The sequence below is a fragment of the Gobius niger genome, assembly GCF_951799975.1.
Source record: "Gobius niger genome assembly, chromosome: 9".
Classification (NCBI taxonomy): Eukaryota; Metazoa; Chordata; class Actinopteri; order Gobiiformes; family Gobiidae; genus Gobius; species Gobius niger.
The window spans coordinates 5,041,411-5,060,419 of record NC_136860.1 but is presented as its reverse complement, the minus strand read 5'-3'; the positions used below and the strand labels follow the sequence as shown (position 1 = coordinate 5,060,419).

Here is a 19,009-nt window from a genome sequence, read left to right as displayed (position 1 = left end):
CAGGACTTGGATGGGAGACCGTTCTGGAAACAACAGGAAGCCTGGAGAATGTAGTGAGTGAGTGGTTGGTGGCGGTCGGAGGGTCCGATGACGCAGACAGACTGGTTGCCTCACTTCTGCCAGTCTGCCCCAGGGCAGCTGTGGCTACAACAGTATCTTACCACCACCAAGTATGGAGTGAATGAATAATGCAATGCAAATGTAATGCAACAAAACGTTTGATGGTTCTATGGTCCTGAACCAATATTCTTCTAAATATCAAGAGGCTGCATCCCTCTGACCATCTCTGCACTTTGATTCAGAGCGTGGACCAACTTCGACTACACTTCCCCTAGTTACAAACATTCCCTGGGGCGCTTCAATCCAACAGCCTTTCACAGTTTGACACAGTTTGGTGTTTGAAAAAGAATGACGATGTAGTCAGAAAGCCTAGGCTGTTTTGAGTGTTCTTAATGTGGCGGGCGCTGTTGGTTCCTGTTTACCCGGGCCTTTGACGACGCGTCGGGCGATCAGCGTCTGGCCTGTGTTGTCTTGGCCTGTGTTGCGCGGGACATCTTGTGTGAGTAAGCGTTTTGGCAGCAGAGTGATAAAAGCAGCATTTACCAAGTCTGCAGCCAAGTCCAGAATAAGCCGCGAGGTGTGAGCTTCTCCCGGGTGACGAGCCACCCACGAGTGACTGGCAGAGTGGTTAGCCGGCACCGAGCCTCAGAGGGAGCAGTTCAGGAGGCATGTGTCCTCCGAGCGGTCAACGGCTGACGTGGATACAGGAGCCAATTTATTAACTTAACCTGATTGTAATTTTCGCATATCTTCTTTTGTAAGGCGCACTGAGGTGCCTTGTGTACGGAATGCGAGGTATAAATAAACATGCCATGCCTTTTATGACAGATGAGACACTGCCAGTGAATAGGGAAATCATTTACATTTTTAGCTTTTATTTTTTGCAGCCTGATATTGATGTTTGAATGATCAAATCAATCATAGGCCGCTGCATAAGAGTCATTTTCTTTGTTTCCTGGGTCTGTGCTTCACGGAGCTCCAGTGGGCAGTCAGATCTAATTTTAGACTCTGTTTGCCGTAGATGGTGCCCCTTACGTTTCCCTGGCCTGGTCAGCCATCCACATGTGCTGATCTCTTCAAAAGCAGGACAAGAATAAGAAAAGGGTTTATTCTGGCGCAGACAACTTGCACCACATGAATGCAGGTAAATAGAAAGCGGGCAAATGCAGCATATTTATTTATTTATAAAAAAAAGATCAATAATGCTTGCCGCTCGACGTAGCACATTGAAACACATTGAAGCAACAATTGAAACTTTAGTTACATGACTCAGTGTTTCGAAGCAGTCTGCTTCAGGAAGAGCAGTACGAGCCCCGAAGCACCAAACACCACAGGAGTTTTGCTCGTCCAGAGCCGGTGCTGGCCCTTCTGGGGCCCTAAGCAAATATCCACACGGGGGGCCCTACAGTACACGTCCCATGGTTATTCGATGAAGAGCGAATCCATTTACGATCAAAAACGGTTCCACTGTGCATTAGTGCAGGGCAGAAGTGGAAAATAATGACCTCAATTCAGGCCCTGCCCCTCATTGTGAGAACCACTAACCACTAAGCCACTGTGAGACTGGGATTTAGGACTACTTCTCGTCTATTTCCCAACTTTTTAAAATGGTAAATGGCAAATGGTCACATTCTCTCACCTCTGGTCTCTGACCCACAGTTTGGGAACCACTGATTTAAAACTAACACATGCACCTAACAGTTATTTCTGTCTGACCACTGAGAATTAGTCTGTGAGTAGCCCAATTCGACTTAGACTCAGAGAACCCGAGTTACTGTAAATAACTGCGTACCTGTAACGCCTTGATTAATCAGTGAAACAACATCGTAGTTTGACTGAGATGCGGGGCCCTTGCAGCTGTGGGGGCCCTATGCAACTTGCATAGTTTGCCTATAGTAAAAACTGGCTCTGTGCCCGTTTATAGTTTTAGTCAAGTTATTGTCTCGCTTTAGTTGGTTTCAGGAAAAAGGGGTAAACAAGAATTAGCAGAATTAGTTTGAGTGCCCAAATGATCCGAGGAGCTATGTTGTCTGGGGCTTTATGCCCCTGGTAGGGTCTCCCATGGCAAACAGGTCCGAGGTGACGGGTCAGACGAAGAGCAGCTCACAAGACTTCTATGGACAGTGAAATATCAAGGACCGTGACGTTGCCCGGCATGGCGCAGCCGGGTCCCCCCCCTGGAGCCAGGCCTGGGGTCGGGGCTCGAACTCGAGCGCCTGGTGGTCGGGCCTCGGCCCACCGGGCCCGGCCGGGCACAGCCCGAAGAGACGGCGTGGGCCCGCCCTCCTGTGGACTCACCACCCGCAGAGGGATCCGTAGGGGTCGGGTGCCAAGAGGACTGGGTGGCAGTCAAGGCCGGGTGTCTCGATGGCCTGGTCCGTGTGCGCAGCTACTGGCATTCGGGACATGGAACGTCACTTCGCTGGGGGGGAAGGAGCCTGAGCTTGTGCGGGAGGTTGAGAGATACCGGCTAGATATAGTCGGGCTCACCTCCACGCACAGCTTGGGTTCCGGATCCCAACTCCTGGAGAGAGGCTGGACTCTCCATTTTTCTGGAGTTGCCCGCGGGAAGAGGCGGCGGGCTGGGGTGGGTTTGCTCATAGCCCCCCAGCTCAGCCGTCACGTGTTGGAGTTCACCCCGGTGAACGAGAGGGTCGCGTCCCTACGCCTTCGGGTTGGGGACAGGTTTCTCACCGTTGTCTCGGCCTACGGGCCCAACATCAGAATACCCGGCCTTCTTGGAGTCCCTGGGAGGGGTACTAGATAGTGCTCCGACTGGGGACTGCATTGCTCTACTGGGGGACTTCAACGCCCATGTGGGTAATGACAGTGAGACCTGGACGGGAGTGATTGGGAAGAACGGCCTCCCCGATCTGAACCCGAGTGGTGTTCTGTTATTGGACTTCTGTGCAAGTCACGGTTTGTCCATAACGAACACCATGTTCGAGCACAAGGGTGTGCACACGACTGCACGTGGCACCAGGACACCCTAGGCAGGAGGTTGATGATCGACTTTGTAGTTGTGTCATCTGATCTCCGGCCGCGTGTCTCGGACACTCGGCCTGGTCGTGGCACACTGGACCAGCTCTATACCCTCCGTCGGGTGCTCGAGGGTTCATGGGAGTTAGCCACATGTGTTTGTGGAGCTGGAGAAAGCGTTCAACCATGTCCCTCGTGGTGCCCTGTGGGGGGTGCTCCGGGAGTATGGGGTCCGGGGCCCTCTGTTAAGGGCTGCCCGTTCCCTGTATGACCGCAGCAGGAGCTTGGTTCGCATTGCCGGCAGTAAGTCAGACCTGTTCCTGGTGCGAGTTGGACTCCGCCAGGGCTGCCCTTTGTCACCGGTTCTGTTCATAACCTTTATGGACAGAATTTCTAGGCGCAGCCAGGGGCCGGAGGGTGTCCGGTTTGGGAGCCTCAGGATCTCATCTCTGCTATTTGCGGACGATGTTGTTCCGTTGGCTTCAACAAATCAGGACCTTCAGCGCGCTCTGGGGCGGTTTGCAGCCGAGTGTGTAGCGGCCGGGATGAGGATCAGCACCTCCAAATCTGAGGCCATGGTTCTCCACCAGAAAAAGGTGGTTTCCCCTCTACAGGTCGGTGGGGAGTCCTTGCCTCAAGTGGAGGAGTTCAAGTATCTCGGGGTCTTGTTCACGAGTGAGGGGCGGATGGAGCGTGAGATCGACAGACGGATCGGTGCGGCGTCAGCAGTGATGCGGTCGCTGTATCGGTCTGTCGTGGTGAAGAGGGAGCTGAGTCGGGGGCAAAGCTCTCGATTTACCGATCGATCTACGTTCCCTCCCTCACCTATGGTCATGAGATTTGGGTAATGACCGAAAGGACAAGATCGCGAATACAAGCGGCCGAAATGAGTTTCCTTCGCAGGGTGGCTGGGCGCACCCTTCGAGATCGGGTGAGGAGCTCAGTTACCCAGGAGGAGCTCGGAGTAGAGTCGCTGCTCCTTCACGTCGAAAGGAGCCAGCTGATGTGGCTCGGGCATATGTTCCGGATGCCTCCTGGTCAAGTCCCGCGGGAGGTGTTCAGACAGGGCTGTGTAGCGGACCCTCCTTTTTATAGTGCGCCCTCTCGCCTCATCAGCCACTATGTGCAGGAGCACAAAGGGCTGTCCTGTCACAGTTCTTCCAAAAGTTGAAATAGCTTTTCTACCTAAAACAATATATGTTTTTACATTAAAATCAAACTCCCCTTTCATTTTACATAACTAGTAACCCCAACCCTAACCCATTTTAAAGCAAAGAGACTGGGGAATGAGAAAAGGCTCATGTGAGTGAGAGGAGGCAGGAGCAGATGCAGCAGCCCTCGCTTCAGTCTGAATGACTTAAACCCACGGAGGCGCTGGGCACGACTTCCTACGCACAAATAGTATCGTACAAGTAAAATGGATTTAACTGATCACAAACTCACTTCAGTTGTGCAGAAGTTGCGGAAAAGTTGCGGAAAAGTTGCAATGGAAAGTGCGTATGACTGGAACAGTTGAGGGAAAGTTGCAATACCGCACTGATATTGTGCAGTTTGCTTGAGTCGTGAGTGCGGCAAGATAATTCTGCAGAAATGACATGCAGCTGTCAACAGTAGTCCTCTGCATTATTGCATTTCAAATGTTGCTCCACAATAATCTAAATCCTTGATACTGATCTACCTGTGAAATCATACAGTTGTGGTGGTATTAATAGCACAGACTGAGGATGATATGAGCTCAAAGTCTCCATGTCCATCACCTCCCACAACAACTGTTCTAAATATACTTAGTCTGGTCCTCTGCACTTGCTCTGTTTTGATTTGATTTGATTGATTTCCTTTCTATTATTATCCATTGTACTTAAGATACTGCCTATCCCTCAAAGGAAGTGAATGTTAGAGAAAGACTGAGCTCCGTCTGACGGGCCGAGTGTACCCCTGGTTCAAATGGAAAACAGTGAAACACGTTAATAAACTTTACAGGAGGTGAGAACAGTTCACACTTAAACTGGCCTAAACATGAAGCTCGGTTTTGCACAGACACAGATGGTAAACACTCATTCTAACAGTGTTGCTTTCACATGATTAAAATAGAAATGTGGTTCTTCCCAAATGTGTCAATAAAGTTGCACCATTCTGGAACTAACCTTTAATGGACTAGCCTATATCATGCTAACTTTTCTATAGGCACACACATTTGAATATCTTACATTTCAATCATTGTTGTTGCTGTTGTTTTTTTTATCTAGCAGGATGTGTGGGTCTTACCTTTGGCAATATGTATGTAATGTAATGTAGTTTTCATGTGAATCATTTCATGTTCATTTGACTCATGTCCGATCCTCTTGTGTGTCCCAGGCCATGCAAGGTACTACTCTGGGTTTGTTTTGATGTTTTGAAAAGGTATTAACATTATATTGTGTTGAAAAGCTACAACAAAATAAAAATAACAAGAGTTGATTTTGCATGATAAAGGCCCTTTTTAGGAAGTCCCAAATAACCTTGAAATTCCTGGACTATAGGGAATTTCAGTCCGGTGCAGGGCGATGAGCCATGCTGCTGGTATTAATTAGTGATGTTCCAGAGGGCCATGAGGTCCTCGGGCTGTTCCAGAGGGCCATGAGGTCCTCGGGCTGTTCCAGAGGGCTATGAGGTCCTTGGCCTGTTCCAGAGGGCTATGAGGTCCTTGGCCTGTTCCAGAGGGCCATGAGGTCCTTGGCCTGTTCCAGAGGGCCATAAGGTCCTTGGCCTGTTCCAGAGGGCCATGAGGTCCTTGGCCTGTTCCAGAGGGCTATGAGGTCCTCGGCCTGTTCCAGAGGGCCATGAGGTCCTCGGGCTGTTCCAGAGGGCCATGAGGTCCTCGCCCTGCTCCAGAGGGCACTGAGGTCCTCCGCCTGTTCCAGATGGCCATGAGGTCCTCGGGTGTTTCCAGAGGGCCATGAGGTCCTCGGGCTGTTCCAGAGGGCCATAAGGTCCTTGGCCTGTTCCAGAGGGCCATAAGGTCCTTGGCCTGTTCCAGAGGGCTATGAGGTCCTTGGCCTGTTCCAGAGGGCCATGAGGTCCTTGGCCTGTTCCAGAGGGCCATGAGGTCCTTGGCCTGTTCCAGAGGGCTATGAGGTCCTTGGCCTGTTCCAGAGGGCCATGAGATCCTCGGCCTGTTCCAGAGGGCCATGAGGTCCTCGGGCTGTTCCAGAGGGCCATGAGGTCCTCGCCCTGCTCCAGAGGGCACTGAGGTCCTCGGCCTGTTCCAGATGGCCATGAGGTCCTCGGGCGTTTCCAGAGGGCCCTGAGGTCCTCGGCCTGTTCCAGAGGGCCATAAGGTCCTTGGCCTGTTCCAGAGGGCCATAAGGTCCTTGGCCTGTTCCAGAGGGCTATGAGGTCCTTGGCCTGTTCCAGAGGGCCATGAGGTCCTTGGCCTGTTCCAGAGGGCTATGAGGTCCTCGGCCTGTTCCAGAGGGCCATGAGGTCCTCGGGCTGTTCCAGAGGGCCATGAGGTCCTCGCCCTGCTCCAGAGGGCACTGAGGTCCTCGGCCTGTTCCAGATGGCCATGAGGTCCTCGGGCGTTTCCAGAGGGCCCTGAGGTCCTCGGCCTGTTCCAGAGGGCCCTGAGGTCCTTGGCCTCTTCCAGAGGGCCCTGAGGTTCTCGGCCTCTTCCAGAGGGCCATGGAGTCCTCGGCCTCTTCCAGAGGGCCATGGAGTCCTCGGCTTGTTCCAGAGGGCCATGAGGTCCTCGCCCTGAGTTCCTCGGCCTGTTCCAGAGGGCTATGAGGTCCTCGGCCTGTTCCAGAGGGCCATGAGGTCCTCGCCCTGAGTTCCTCGGCCTGTTCCAGAGGGCTATGAGGTCCTCGGCCTGTTCTAGAGGGCCATGAGGTCCTCGGCCTGTTCCAGAGGGCCATGAGGTCCTCGGCCTGTTCCAGAGGGCCCTGAGGTCTTCGGCCTGTTCCAGAGGGCCATGAGGTCCTCGGCCTGTTCCAGAGGGCCATGAGGTCCTCGGGCTGTTCTAGAGGGCCATGAGGTCCTCGGGCTGGTCCAGAGGGCCCTGAGGTCCTCGGCCTGTTCCAGAGGGCCATGAGGTCCTCGCCCTGAGGTCCTTGGCCTGTTCCAGAGGGCCATGAGGTCCTCGCCCTGAGGTCCTCGGCCTGTTCCAGAGGGCCATGAGGTCCTCGCCCTGAGGTCCTCGGCCTGTTCCAGAGGGCCCTGAGGTCCTCGGGCTGTTCCAGTGCTCCCTGAGGTCCCCAGAGACACCTGTCTCTCTCGGAGCAGCTGTATTCGACCGGCCTTAAGTGCTGCGGTTGGATTCACGCAGAGGTTCTCGAGTCTGTAGCCCCTTTAGGTGGACTTAACCAGTCCATGTGAAAACACGACCATGGACCAAACATGTGCTGCTCTACTGCGGTTTACCTGCACACTTCAGAAATTCACTGCCTTTTGATCAAATAAATATGCTCTGCGCATATGGTGGTTGCCACAGATGTGGGCAGCTGTGCTTCTGCCAGGCAGTTTTAGTCAACCACTGAGCCTGGTCATAAATACCAATATTGAGTTATCATCATTTTACCCTAAACTCGAGTTATTAAAAAAGCTGAAAACAAGTCAAATGCTGTATTTCCTACATCAATGACGCCAAGTCTTTTCTTATTTGGGGGTGAGGTAATACTGTGGATGTTTGTAGGTCCAACTGAAGTGGAGATGTTGCCACGAATCTGTGGAAAAAACAAAAGTAATTAAACATAATTTTGTGAAGATTCAGCAATTTATGTGTAAAATTTGACACATAAAAGTTTATAGTGTGTTAAGAAAGCAAACAAGTTTTATTTACACAAGTTTTATCTCCCATTCAAATACATATTACACATTTTAGGTGAAGGTCATTCGTTTAATAGAGCACAGCTAAAAGTGCTGGATATGTAGAAATGTGCTGCATTCAAATGAAGGATTGTGAACAGGACTGCACAAACAGGCTCCTCCTCTCACTGGGACAGATCAACATTAAGCGCTTGTTCCAGCTCGTAAAATTGCCTCCTCCAGTTTCCACGGCAACAGCAGCATTTGGACTGACTTCACCTGAAACAATGTCATTTCATGAGTGGGTTCACTCTGATGGTCCCTTGGGCGCTGCACATCTGTGAGCCAGGGCTGCGTCCAAGCTGTGTGCAGGCCCCGGGGACAGTGCCAGTTGGGGACCTCATGTGTCCACACAGTCTCTACAAAACATCACCTCTAATCTTTCACTCACACTTCTTGGGACAAGTTTTAAATTCAAGGTGAGACACTGCACTTGAATAAGAAAATGATCAGATTCTGGCATATGAGAAAACAATGCATTGCAAGTTTTCTTTCATATATAATAATAAAAAAATAGAACCGTAGTGTCAGACACTGAGGCGAGGAGGGGGTGGAATGGACGCTTATTTGTACAGTGCTGTTTACATGGCTCAAGTCGCCCAAAGCTTCACACAGTTTGTTCTTCAAAAGTTGATTGTTATTTGGCCTAATTCTCTTCTTCTGTTTAGGCTGTAGTTAAGTTGTATGCAAGAAAAAGTTTTTTATTGGTCAATGGGGGAAGATGGGCCAATTTAATGTGCACCGGTTGGCACCCACATGATTACCGTGGTCAATGCGGCAGAGCTAAGGAAAGCATGCAGTCTTCTCACGGTTATTCTGGCTGAGGAAAGGTTTAACCTTGACCCAATCTCACAGTCTCACAGAAAAATGTGAACTGGCAAATTGGAAGAAAGCGAGCCGTAACACTGTCGACCTGTTTGTCAAATTTCAGCCTAACCCCTAAATGTTTACCACTGTTTGAGAGAAAGGGGAAAGAGTCCATACCTTTGGACAACTTATTTGTCCTGTTCACATATAAATGCTCCCATTCTCAGTCACAATTGGTTGCCTTGGTCTGCTGACTAACATTTACTGTCGATCTGTGCACAAATGACACCGAGATTTGACTCACGGGTATCAGCAGCCCACCACTGACCACATGGGCGTCCCACTTTGGCTCTCGAGCCCCACCTTGGATCTGACTAAGATTAACCATGAATATTAAAATGTCTCTTGAATTTGGTGGGTTTTTATGGCAGCAATCCAATAATACTGAAGTTCAGCAGCATGCGAAGGGAAAATATGAACAAATCTAATCAGAGGAATAATTGGCCTTTTATGATTATGTGAAAGGAGTCACATAATCCCTTAATAAAATTGCAAACTGATTGAGAGCCAGAAGAGCCAGCTCTTCACCAAGAGCCGAGCCAAAAGAAAAAGTCACTGAAAAGAGCTGAATTTCCCATCAATCCCGGCTGGAATTATAAATGCTCCCATTCTCAGTCACAATTAAAATAATGTTTATGATAACTGTTTAAATAATAATAACATTTTCAAATAGTAAATGACACTAAGCATGTACCGCAAACACCAAAATAAGAAATAAAGAAAGAGAGGGTGACAGAGTGGTTAGCAGTCATGTGTCCTGCAGCGTAAATCCTCTGGCTCCGACATGAGTGTGTTTGGTTGATGCTCGTGTGTCTGATTTAAGTGCTCTGGGCTGTTGTGATTACTGTTTGAAAATCACTTATTCTTGGGAAAAGACAGAGACAGTCTGCTTTTTGTTATTACTGTAACTTCCAGATTTACATTGTAAATGAGTCCTTACAATTTGTAGAAGCTTAAGCTATGTGTGATTTTCAGAACTATGATGGCACAACAGACAGTGCTTTCAGCAAATCCAAAAACATATTATCTCGCACAGGTTGGAGTTAAAATGCGGCATCTGGTTGAAATTTTAAAATGTAGCTCATGTGGTTTATACTGATTTATCAATACAAAGATTGGAAGTTTCTATCGGCACCTCTCAATTTATTTTCCTTTGATTCTGCTACACACTTAATCAGAAGCATTTACTCATTTAGTCAGCAGAATTCATGCAAGTAGGTTTCACTTACTCTGAAGTCTTGCAGCACAAACCTGAACTATCACAGAGTCAATTTCCCAGAGAAGATCGTGCAGCGTCTGCATCTCGGGGCCGGGTTTGAGTTTGCCTTTAAGTTTAGTCGATTGTTGCTCTCAGATGTTCGGAGAGGCCTCCGCTGTCAGGACGGCTCCGCTGTCAGGACGGCTCCGCTGTCAGGACGCCTCCGCTGTCAGGACGCCTCCGCTGTCAGGACGCCTCCGCTGTCAGGACGCCTCCGCTGTCAGGACGCCTCCGCTGTCAGGACGCCTCCGCTGTCAGACCGCCTCCGCTGTCAGGACGCCTCCGCTGTCAGGACGCCTCCGCTGTCAGGACGCCTCCGCTGTCAGGACGCCTCCGCTGTCAGGACGCCTCCGCTGTCAGGACGCCTCCTCTGTCAGGACGCCTCCGCTGTCAGGACGCCTCCTCTGTCAGGACGCCTCCTCTGTCAGGACGCCTCCGCTGTCAGGACGCCTCCGCTGTCAGGACGCCTCCGCTGTCAGGACGCCTCCGCTGTCAGGACGCTTCCGCTGTCAGGACGGCTCCGCTGTCAGACCGCCTCTGCTGTCAGGACGCCTCCGCTGTCAGGACGCCTCCGCTGTCAGGACGCCTCCGCTGTCAGACCGCCTCCGCTGTCAGGACGCCTCCGCTGTCAGGACGCCTCCGCTGTCAGGACGCCTCCGCTGTCAGGACGCCTCCGCTGTCAGGACGGGAAGTGCAGACGTTTTTGGGTGGGAACAGGGGGAGAATTTTTTTTTGTGGATTGGAAAGGCCAGCCGCTCCCTGATTGGCCAGTTGCCGACATGGACAGCCAATGATAAGCCTGAACACTAGCCTGGCTCCACATGATGGCGATGGGTCCCCAGCTCACTGCTCCTACAAGTCGCCCCAGCGACACTGAGGATGGATCAAATGCAGAGAACTAATTTCTCTACAGAGATGAATAAAGTATAACTTAACTAACCCTAACCTTAAGGATAGTGGAGTTTACAAAAGGTGTCTTTCAGGTGTTAGTATGAATCTGACCAATCAGGGAGTCGATAGTCTCGTGCATTTCCCGTCCTGACAGTGGAGGCGGCTTGAGAGTGGAGCTTGCGGCCGTAGGGACCTCACAGTGGAGGCCTGCAGGCAGGACCTCTTGGATGTTAGCAGCAGGTAGTGAAACATTTGTTTGGGACTAGACCTGCGTCTGATTTCATCACTTCTGTTTACCTTCCTGCACGCTGAATTATTTGTGAAGTGCAATGAGTTTGCATTATTTTTTAATGACATGGTACAAGCCATTAAAAATGCTACAAACTGTTCAGTACAAATGGTAACATTGCAACCAGAGTCACGGATCGGATCATTTTTCGGATCAGCTAAAGGCATATTATCTCCTTCCTTTCAACATGGACCAATGACCATTAATAAAAAACTGTACTATTGATAATATTAAATGTATCACAGACAATTAAATAGATTATAAACCTAAACTAAAACATGCAGGAGTGCTGCTTGGATTAGATTAAAACATTGCCTACGCGTTTCAGCCGTAGTAGGCCTTCATCAGGGCAGCACTCGAGTGATGTGTAAACTGTATTAAGTGATCACATGACCCATAGGGGCTGGAACTCAATCAGCATCTATCTATCTATCAATTATTTACAGTCATATTTACAAAAAAAATAAATAAAGAAAAGGGGTAAAGTCCAGTTCCCCATTGAGACCTGGAATAATCTGTTGCGACAGACTTAAAAGTCTCCTGCAGAGGGAGTCCTGCTGGATCTACACTCTTAAAGCAATGTTAATTCTAAAGCATGTTTTAATCTAATGGCCATAAAGGCCTTTTACCAATACTTTTGTTTGAGTGCCTCAGTTTTGTATCTTTTTAAAGATTATAAACCTAAACTGTGTAGTCAATATTATTTCAATAACAAGCAATATGCCTATAGGATTCTACCTGTATTCACAGGTTGTTGCAAAATGAGGCCGTGGGACAGAAGTGAAAATTGAAATGAATAAAGCCCAGTCTGCTATACCCAACCCCACACACTCTGATCAAATCAGCTGATGTCTGGACTCGGACCTGCACACCCCCACATACACACCTCCATACGCTACCTCTTTCCTTCACAATGAAATTTGACAGGGAAGCCAAAATGTTCCCATTTAAATGACGCGGGCTGTTCAAGCTCCTCTGTTCCTCCGCTCGCCATGACCACGCTGTGTGTGGCCTGAACGTGCGCACAACTTTGTTTTTTCCACAAATCAATCCGCGGATCACGTGTGTGCCGCCCCGAAGATATTGATCCGAACGAATCACGGATCAATGATGTTCCGTTGCACCACTAGTTGACGTTGTTATTTCTGGTCTGTGTTCTAGTACATGCAGCCTTGATGAACTACCAACTAGATTTTTAAAGTCTGTGCTGAGCAGCTTGTTACCACAAGCTAACTAACTTACTAACTTAGTTAACTCCTCACTCCAGAAAAAGGTTTCCCAAAGACACCTCTGAACCCTCTCCTCATCCCCTCTGAACCCTCTCCTCCATCACCTCTGAACCCTCTCCTCCATCACCTCTGAACCCTCTCCTCCATCACCTCCTCTGAACCCTCTCCTCATCACCTCTGAACCCTCTCCCCATAACCTCCTCTAAACACTCTTTTTCATCACCTCTGAACCCTCTCCTCCATCACCTCCTCTGAACCCTCTCTTTCATCACCTCTGAACCCTCTCCTCCATCACCTCTGAACCCTCTCCTCCATCACCTCTGAACCCTCTCCTCCATCACCTCCTCTGAACCCTCTCCTCATCACCTCTGAACCCTCTCCCCACAAACCTCCTCTAAACACTCTCTTTCATCACCTCTGAACCCTCTCCTCCATCACCCCTCTGAACCCTCTCTTTCATCACCTCTGAACCCTCTCCTCCATCACCTCTGAACCCTCTCCTCCATCACCTCCTCTGAACACTCTCTTTCATCACCTCTGAACCCTCTCCTCCATCACCTCTGAACCCTCTCCTCCATCACCTCCTCTGAACACTCTCTTTCATCACCTCTGAACCCTCTCCTCCATCACCTCTGAACCCTCTCCTCCATCGCCTCCTTTGAACCATCTCCTCCATCGCCTCCTTTGAACCCTCTCCTCCATCACCTCCTCTGAACCATCTCCTCCATCGCTTCCTCTGAACCCTCTCCTCCATCACCTCCTCTGAACCCTCTCCTACATCACCTCCTCTGAACCCTCTCCTCCATCACCTCCTCTGAACCCTCTCCTCCATCACCTCCTCTGAACCCTCTCCTCCATCACCTCCTCTGAACCCTCTCCTCCATCACCTCCTCTGAACCCTCTCCTCCATCACCTCTGAACCCATCAAACAGATTAGTGTGTGGATGCAAAGCAACTTCCAGGCCTCAACCATGACTGAAAACATGCCTATTTACTGCTGCCAATGGCAAGTGACTCTATCTCATTTTAACATATAATTCTTATACAGACATTTTTTATATATTGTTATACGTTGTATTGATGGATTTGTTTTATTGTGTTTTTATTGTGTTTATGGTGTTGCTGTGAGGCACATTGAGTTGCCTTGTGCATGAAATGTGCTGTATACATAAACTTGCCTGGTCTTGCCTTGAAGTATTTGTGAGTTCACAAAGAGAATCCATTTTGAACCGCTCCAAGGAAACGATTGAAACTGAATCAGAAGTGGGTTGGGCCGGATCGACACTAATTAATAGGAGGCACAAACGTGCATAATGGTTTTCAATAGAAAATATTTCATGGATTTGCCGTGTGTTTGATCAAATCACGTGGATCCTCCCTGAATGATTCACGCCAGAGAGATTCCAGATTTACATGATTCTAGTCTCAATCTGGCTCTTGCAGGTCACACTTCGTTCCCCTCCAGTGAAAAGGTCCTTACTTTGCCAACAGTCATGTGCTATTTTGTATTTTGCTTTGAATATCTTCGTAAATACACATTACCATTTATTGTCAGAAATCCAAAAATAACCTGCAGTGAGCGGAAAGGTTTTATTTGAATTAACTTTGAAATGTGAAATTTGCTGTGTCTAGCTCTGGTTGTATATGTGAACCCTCTCCTCCATCACCTCTGAACCCTCTCCTCCATCGCCTCCTCTGAACCCTCTCCTCCATCACGTCTGAACCCTCTCCTCCATCACCTCTGAACCCCCTCCTCCATCACCTCTGAACCCTCTCCTCCATCACATCTGAACCCTCTCTTCCATCGCCTCCTCTGAACCCTCTCCTCCATCACCTCTGAACCCTCTCATCCATCACCTCTGAACCCTCTCCTCCATCACATCTGAACCCTCTCCTCCATCACCTCTGAACCCTCTCCTCCATCACATCTGAACCCTCTCCTCCATCACTTCTGAACCCTCTCCTCCATCACCTCTGAACCCCCTCCTCCATCACCTCTGAACCCTCTCCTCCATCACATCTGAACCCTCTCTTCCATCGCCTCCTCTGAACCCTCTCCTCCATCACCTCTGAACCCTCTCCTCCATCACCTCTGAACCCTCTCCACCATCACATCTGAACCCTCTCCTCCATCACCTCTGAACCCTCTCCTCCATCACATCTGAACCCTCTCCTCCATCACCTCTGAACCCTCTCCTCCATCACCTCTGAACCCTCTCCACCATCACATCTGAACCCTCTCCTCCATCACCTCTGAACCCTCTCCTCCATCACCTCTGAACCCTCTCCACCATCACATCTGAACCCTCTCTTCCATCACCTCTGAACCCTCTCCTCCATCACATCTGAACCCTCTCTTCCATCACCTCTGAACCCTCTCCTCCATCACATCTGAACCCTCTCCTCCATCACATCTGAACCCTCTCTTCCATCGCCTCCTCTGAACCCTCTCCTCCATCACGTCTGAACCCTCTCCTCCATCACCTCTGAACCCTCTCCTCCATCACCTCTGAACCCTCTCCTCCATCACCTCTGAACCCTCTCCTCCATCACCTCTGAACCCTCTCTTCCATCGCTTCCTCTGAGCACTCTCATTGATCTCCTCAGCAGGTGATATATGGTGGTCGTAGAGTCGTTTTGCTAACCCCATGTCTTTTCTTTATGTTCACAGGCAGAAGTACAAGAGCGCCTCACAGAGGTAAGAGTGCCAAACTCCACCACCAGGTCTCAAACAGGCCAAAACTAGGTAACCAAATTGACATGGGACTAAAACAGGACTAAACCAGGATCAATCCAGGAGAGGACTAAACCAGGACTAAACCAGGATCAAACCAGGCTTAAACAAGAATTGACCAGGCTAAACCACACATATCCGTGCTAACAAGCCTTGAACCAGGCTTAACAATCCCAGCACTAAAATCACTAAACCAGATATGAAGGCGACTAAAACCGGTTAAATCCTAGATTTACCAGGGCAAGCGAGACATGACATGTAATGTCAGCATCTCCATCTCCCGTATAACTGATCATCGCCTTGACGACTGGATGCCTGGAAATGCGTTTCCATGGTTACAACTGCATCCAGAAAATTGCACAACAAAAGTCACTGCAGAGGTTCACCGCATCACAATAAGCCAACGAGGAAAGTAGACAAGGGGACAGGAAAGGGAGTAAGAAAGGAACGGGGAAAGGAGGAGGAGGTAGGGAGGGAAAGGTCACTTCAGGGCATGTCCTCAGCTGCAGTTTGAGGGCTGTGTCAGAAGAGGAAGAGAGGAGAGGAGGGAGAAGACAGTTGTACGGGGAGGAGGGTCAAAATGAAGGAGGCAGCGGTCAGAACAAGGGTGCCCAAAGTGGGGGCAGTCTCCAAAGGGCAGGATTCGGCCGGGAGATAGTGCTGGATTTATAAGGAGTAGCTACTTTGGTTAATTGGTGCTCTGAATAGACTGTCAGTAGTTACTATGGACACCAGTATGTCCTCTGAAACGTAGCATCCATCCATCCAACCATCCAACCATCCATCCATCCATCCATCCATCCATCCATCCATCCATCCATCCATCTATCCATCTATCCATCTATCCATCTATCCATCCATCCATCTTCTTCCACTTGTCCGTTGCCGGGTCGTGGGGGCAGCTGTTGGAGCTGCCCAAATCACATTGCACCAGCCCCTTATGGCTCCTCCTGCAGGTGGTGGGTCAACGGGAGGACGGCCTCACGATTAACCGGGCCTGTTGGTCTCTCATAAGGGGCTTCTGAACCGCTCTTTGTCTGACCCGTCACCTAGGACCTGTTTGCCATTGGGGACCTGACCAGGGGCACGAAGCCCCCGACAAAGGGCTCCCAGGACCATTTGGGCACTCAAACCCTCCACCACGTCAAGGTGGCGGCTCCAGGAGGCGTGAAATGTAACAATCATTTAAATAAGATGATGCATTGATGTTGTTGGCTCTAAGACTTCCGGCAAGATGGTGCTCTAAACAGCAATTTCTTTCCCGGGCTCCTGTTCCTATCCCACAAAAGTCAATTAAGACAGAATTAAAAGTCTCTTCAGGTTACCTTAGAAGAAGGTAAACATTCTGTATTCACTATGTTCACTTCACTTATGTTTTCCTGGGATCACAACAGCAACCAAGCCTTGCCGAGTGAGAAATGGGAAAAGCCCCAGCGACAAATAAACAACCTCAACCTCAAGTTTTGAAAAAGAACAAATCTGAGGATAATAAATCATCTGAAGACATTGGGGCAACAACAAAGCTAATCCTTAAAGAGGTAAATAAATTATCTGAAAGATTTGATGTACAAGAAAAGTGGATGAATGAATTCTCTGCTAAGCTTGAAGCAATGGGCGAGGAATGTGCTTATGTCGGGTAGCTGGCGGGAGCTGACATTGCTGTAATACTACCCCCTGGTGGTCAGGGGCGACTCCAAGAGGCAGCTTAAAAGAGTTTTTCTTTTTCTAAATGTCGACTATGACCCATGTGACCACGTTGGGGTGGGTGAAATATTTTTAACCATGCTGTTTTTTGTTTAAAAGCCCGAACATTGTAAGCATTTTCAGTGCATTGACTGGCTCCTGTCAATTAAGCACTGGAGCTCTGTGGAGGCTCCGCCCGCCCCGCGAGTGCAGGGCTTCCCGGCTTTTTGCCCTTTTAAGGAACAGGCAGCGTAGAAGGAGATGGAGCAGCCATTAAGGTTCACACACGACTCGGGAACCTTTACAATGAATGGGGCTGAATGGGACGCCCTCATCTTTATTATATTATATCTATGTACACTAAGAACTGTAGGGGCCAGCTCTTTCTTTAACATAATCATAACCCCCCCCCCACCCCCGTTGTTGCTAGTCCCTTAAGTAAATATTTGCCTCCCGTTCTGATTTCCAGTATGATTCATTTCCAGGTATTGAATGCGTTTCTTGTAAACAAATCATTTTAACATTAAACCATGTAAATACTTTCTCTTTGTAGCATTTGCCGTTCCCATCTAACCATTACAAATTAGACGGTGCTAGATCCATTTCCATTTAGTTTCATTCACATATTTATGCTTTTTTTCTATTTAAAACATACACAAGATTATTATTAGCCATCCAACGATCCAAAAGAATATCTTTCACGTAGGCTGTAGGCTAGACATATTACGCTGAATGACTATGCTGCTTCAGTTCACTTAGAGGCTCAATAATACTGAAGAGTCAGCGAGCACGTTGTGGATATCTTCACCAGTGCGTTTTAGTTTAATAATATCCCGGGACTGTCCACTGGCGCTGATGATCTCGGGCCGATGCCAGATGTTTCTCCTCCGTAGCACAAAAACTGCTCCACTGCGGTGCCGATTAGACCACGCTCCCGTAGGCCCTGGGTAGCGGTTTGTAGGTGATCAAAGACTTGTTTGCTTGTTTGTATACTTTGTTATCCCTGTAGGGAAATTTGTGCTCTGCATTTAACCCATCCTTCGCTGCCGCTGGGACATCCCGTAAGGAGCAGTGGTCGACGGCACTCAGTGCTGCGCCCGGGGACCCCCTCTTATTTCCCTACATGGTTTGTAGCCAAAAGTCAGCTCTCAAACAGGTCAGTGCAGTTGTTTCTGACTGATTGAACTGACTAACTGCCTGGCTGGATGTTTTAAAATGTCCATCCTCCATGTATCCACTGTAGCACTATGAGAATGCTGTTAAGCTTGTGAAAAAGTACAACACAAATTCAAGGGACGGAGAGAAAGAACAGAGGAGATGGAGAGAGGGAAAAGGAGGTTGGAGAAAGGAGAGAGAGGGAAAAGAGGAGGGAGAGAGAGGGAAGATGGAGGTGGGTGATTGACAGGCGACGCGTCATGTGACCATCTGGAGGAACAGATTTGCTGCGAGCCGTGAACAGGAGACAGCTGTGAGGGGGCCGACCTGCACGTCCTCCTGTCACTCAGCCAGACGCCGAAACAACACCTCACACCAGAGCCAATCAGCACGCTCGGCCGCAGAATCACAGGCCCACGGGAGGACGGACACGAGGAGGCCAAAACACAAGCAATTTATGAATAAACCCAACGAACAGATATTCAGACGTGTAACAGTCACTGACCTCAGAGGTACTACAGAACAGTGTGAACCTCAGAGGTACTACAGAACAGTCACTGACCTCAGAGGTACTACAGAACAGTCTGAACCTCAGAGGTACTACAGAACAGTCACTGACCTCAGAGGTACTACAGAACAGTCTGAACCTCAGAGGTACTACAGAACAGTCTGAACCTCAGAGGTACTACAGAACAGTCACTGACCTCAGAGGTACTACAGAACAGTCTGAACCTCAGAGGTACTACAGAACAGTCTGAACCTCAGAGGTACTACAGAACAGTGTGAACCTCAGAGGTACTACAGAACAGTCTGAACCTCAGAGGTACTACAGAACAGTCTGAACCTCAGAGGTACTACAGAACATACATAATTGGATGCGTATGTGTGCCACTGGCTGGCACGATATGTATGTGTATTAAACCGAAAATGTTTAAATAAAGTTTTCAAAAAAAAAAAGAGGTACTACAGAACAGTGTGAACCTCAGAGGTACTACAGAACAGTCTGAACCTCAGAGGTACTA

The 19,009-nt window shown here is 49.1% G+C and overlaps 1 protein-coding gene across 1 annotated transcript in view; it reads left to right on the top strand.

Annotated features, from left to right (window-relative positions):
* Nucleotides 1–19,009, top strand: part of LOC306967736 (dual specificity calcium/calmodulin-dependent 3',5'-cyclic nucleotide phosphodiesterase 1A-like) — a 58,049-nt gene that overhangs the window by 13,341 nt on the left and 25,699 nt on the right. Inside the window, exon 2 of the mRNA XM_079562896.1 lies at nucleotides 15,087–15,113. Within this exon, the coding sequence (XP_079419022.1) occupies nucleotides 15,087–15,113 (27 nt within the window). The remainder of the gene's footprint in view (nucleotides 1–15,086; nucleotides 15,114–19,009) is intronic.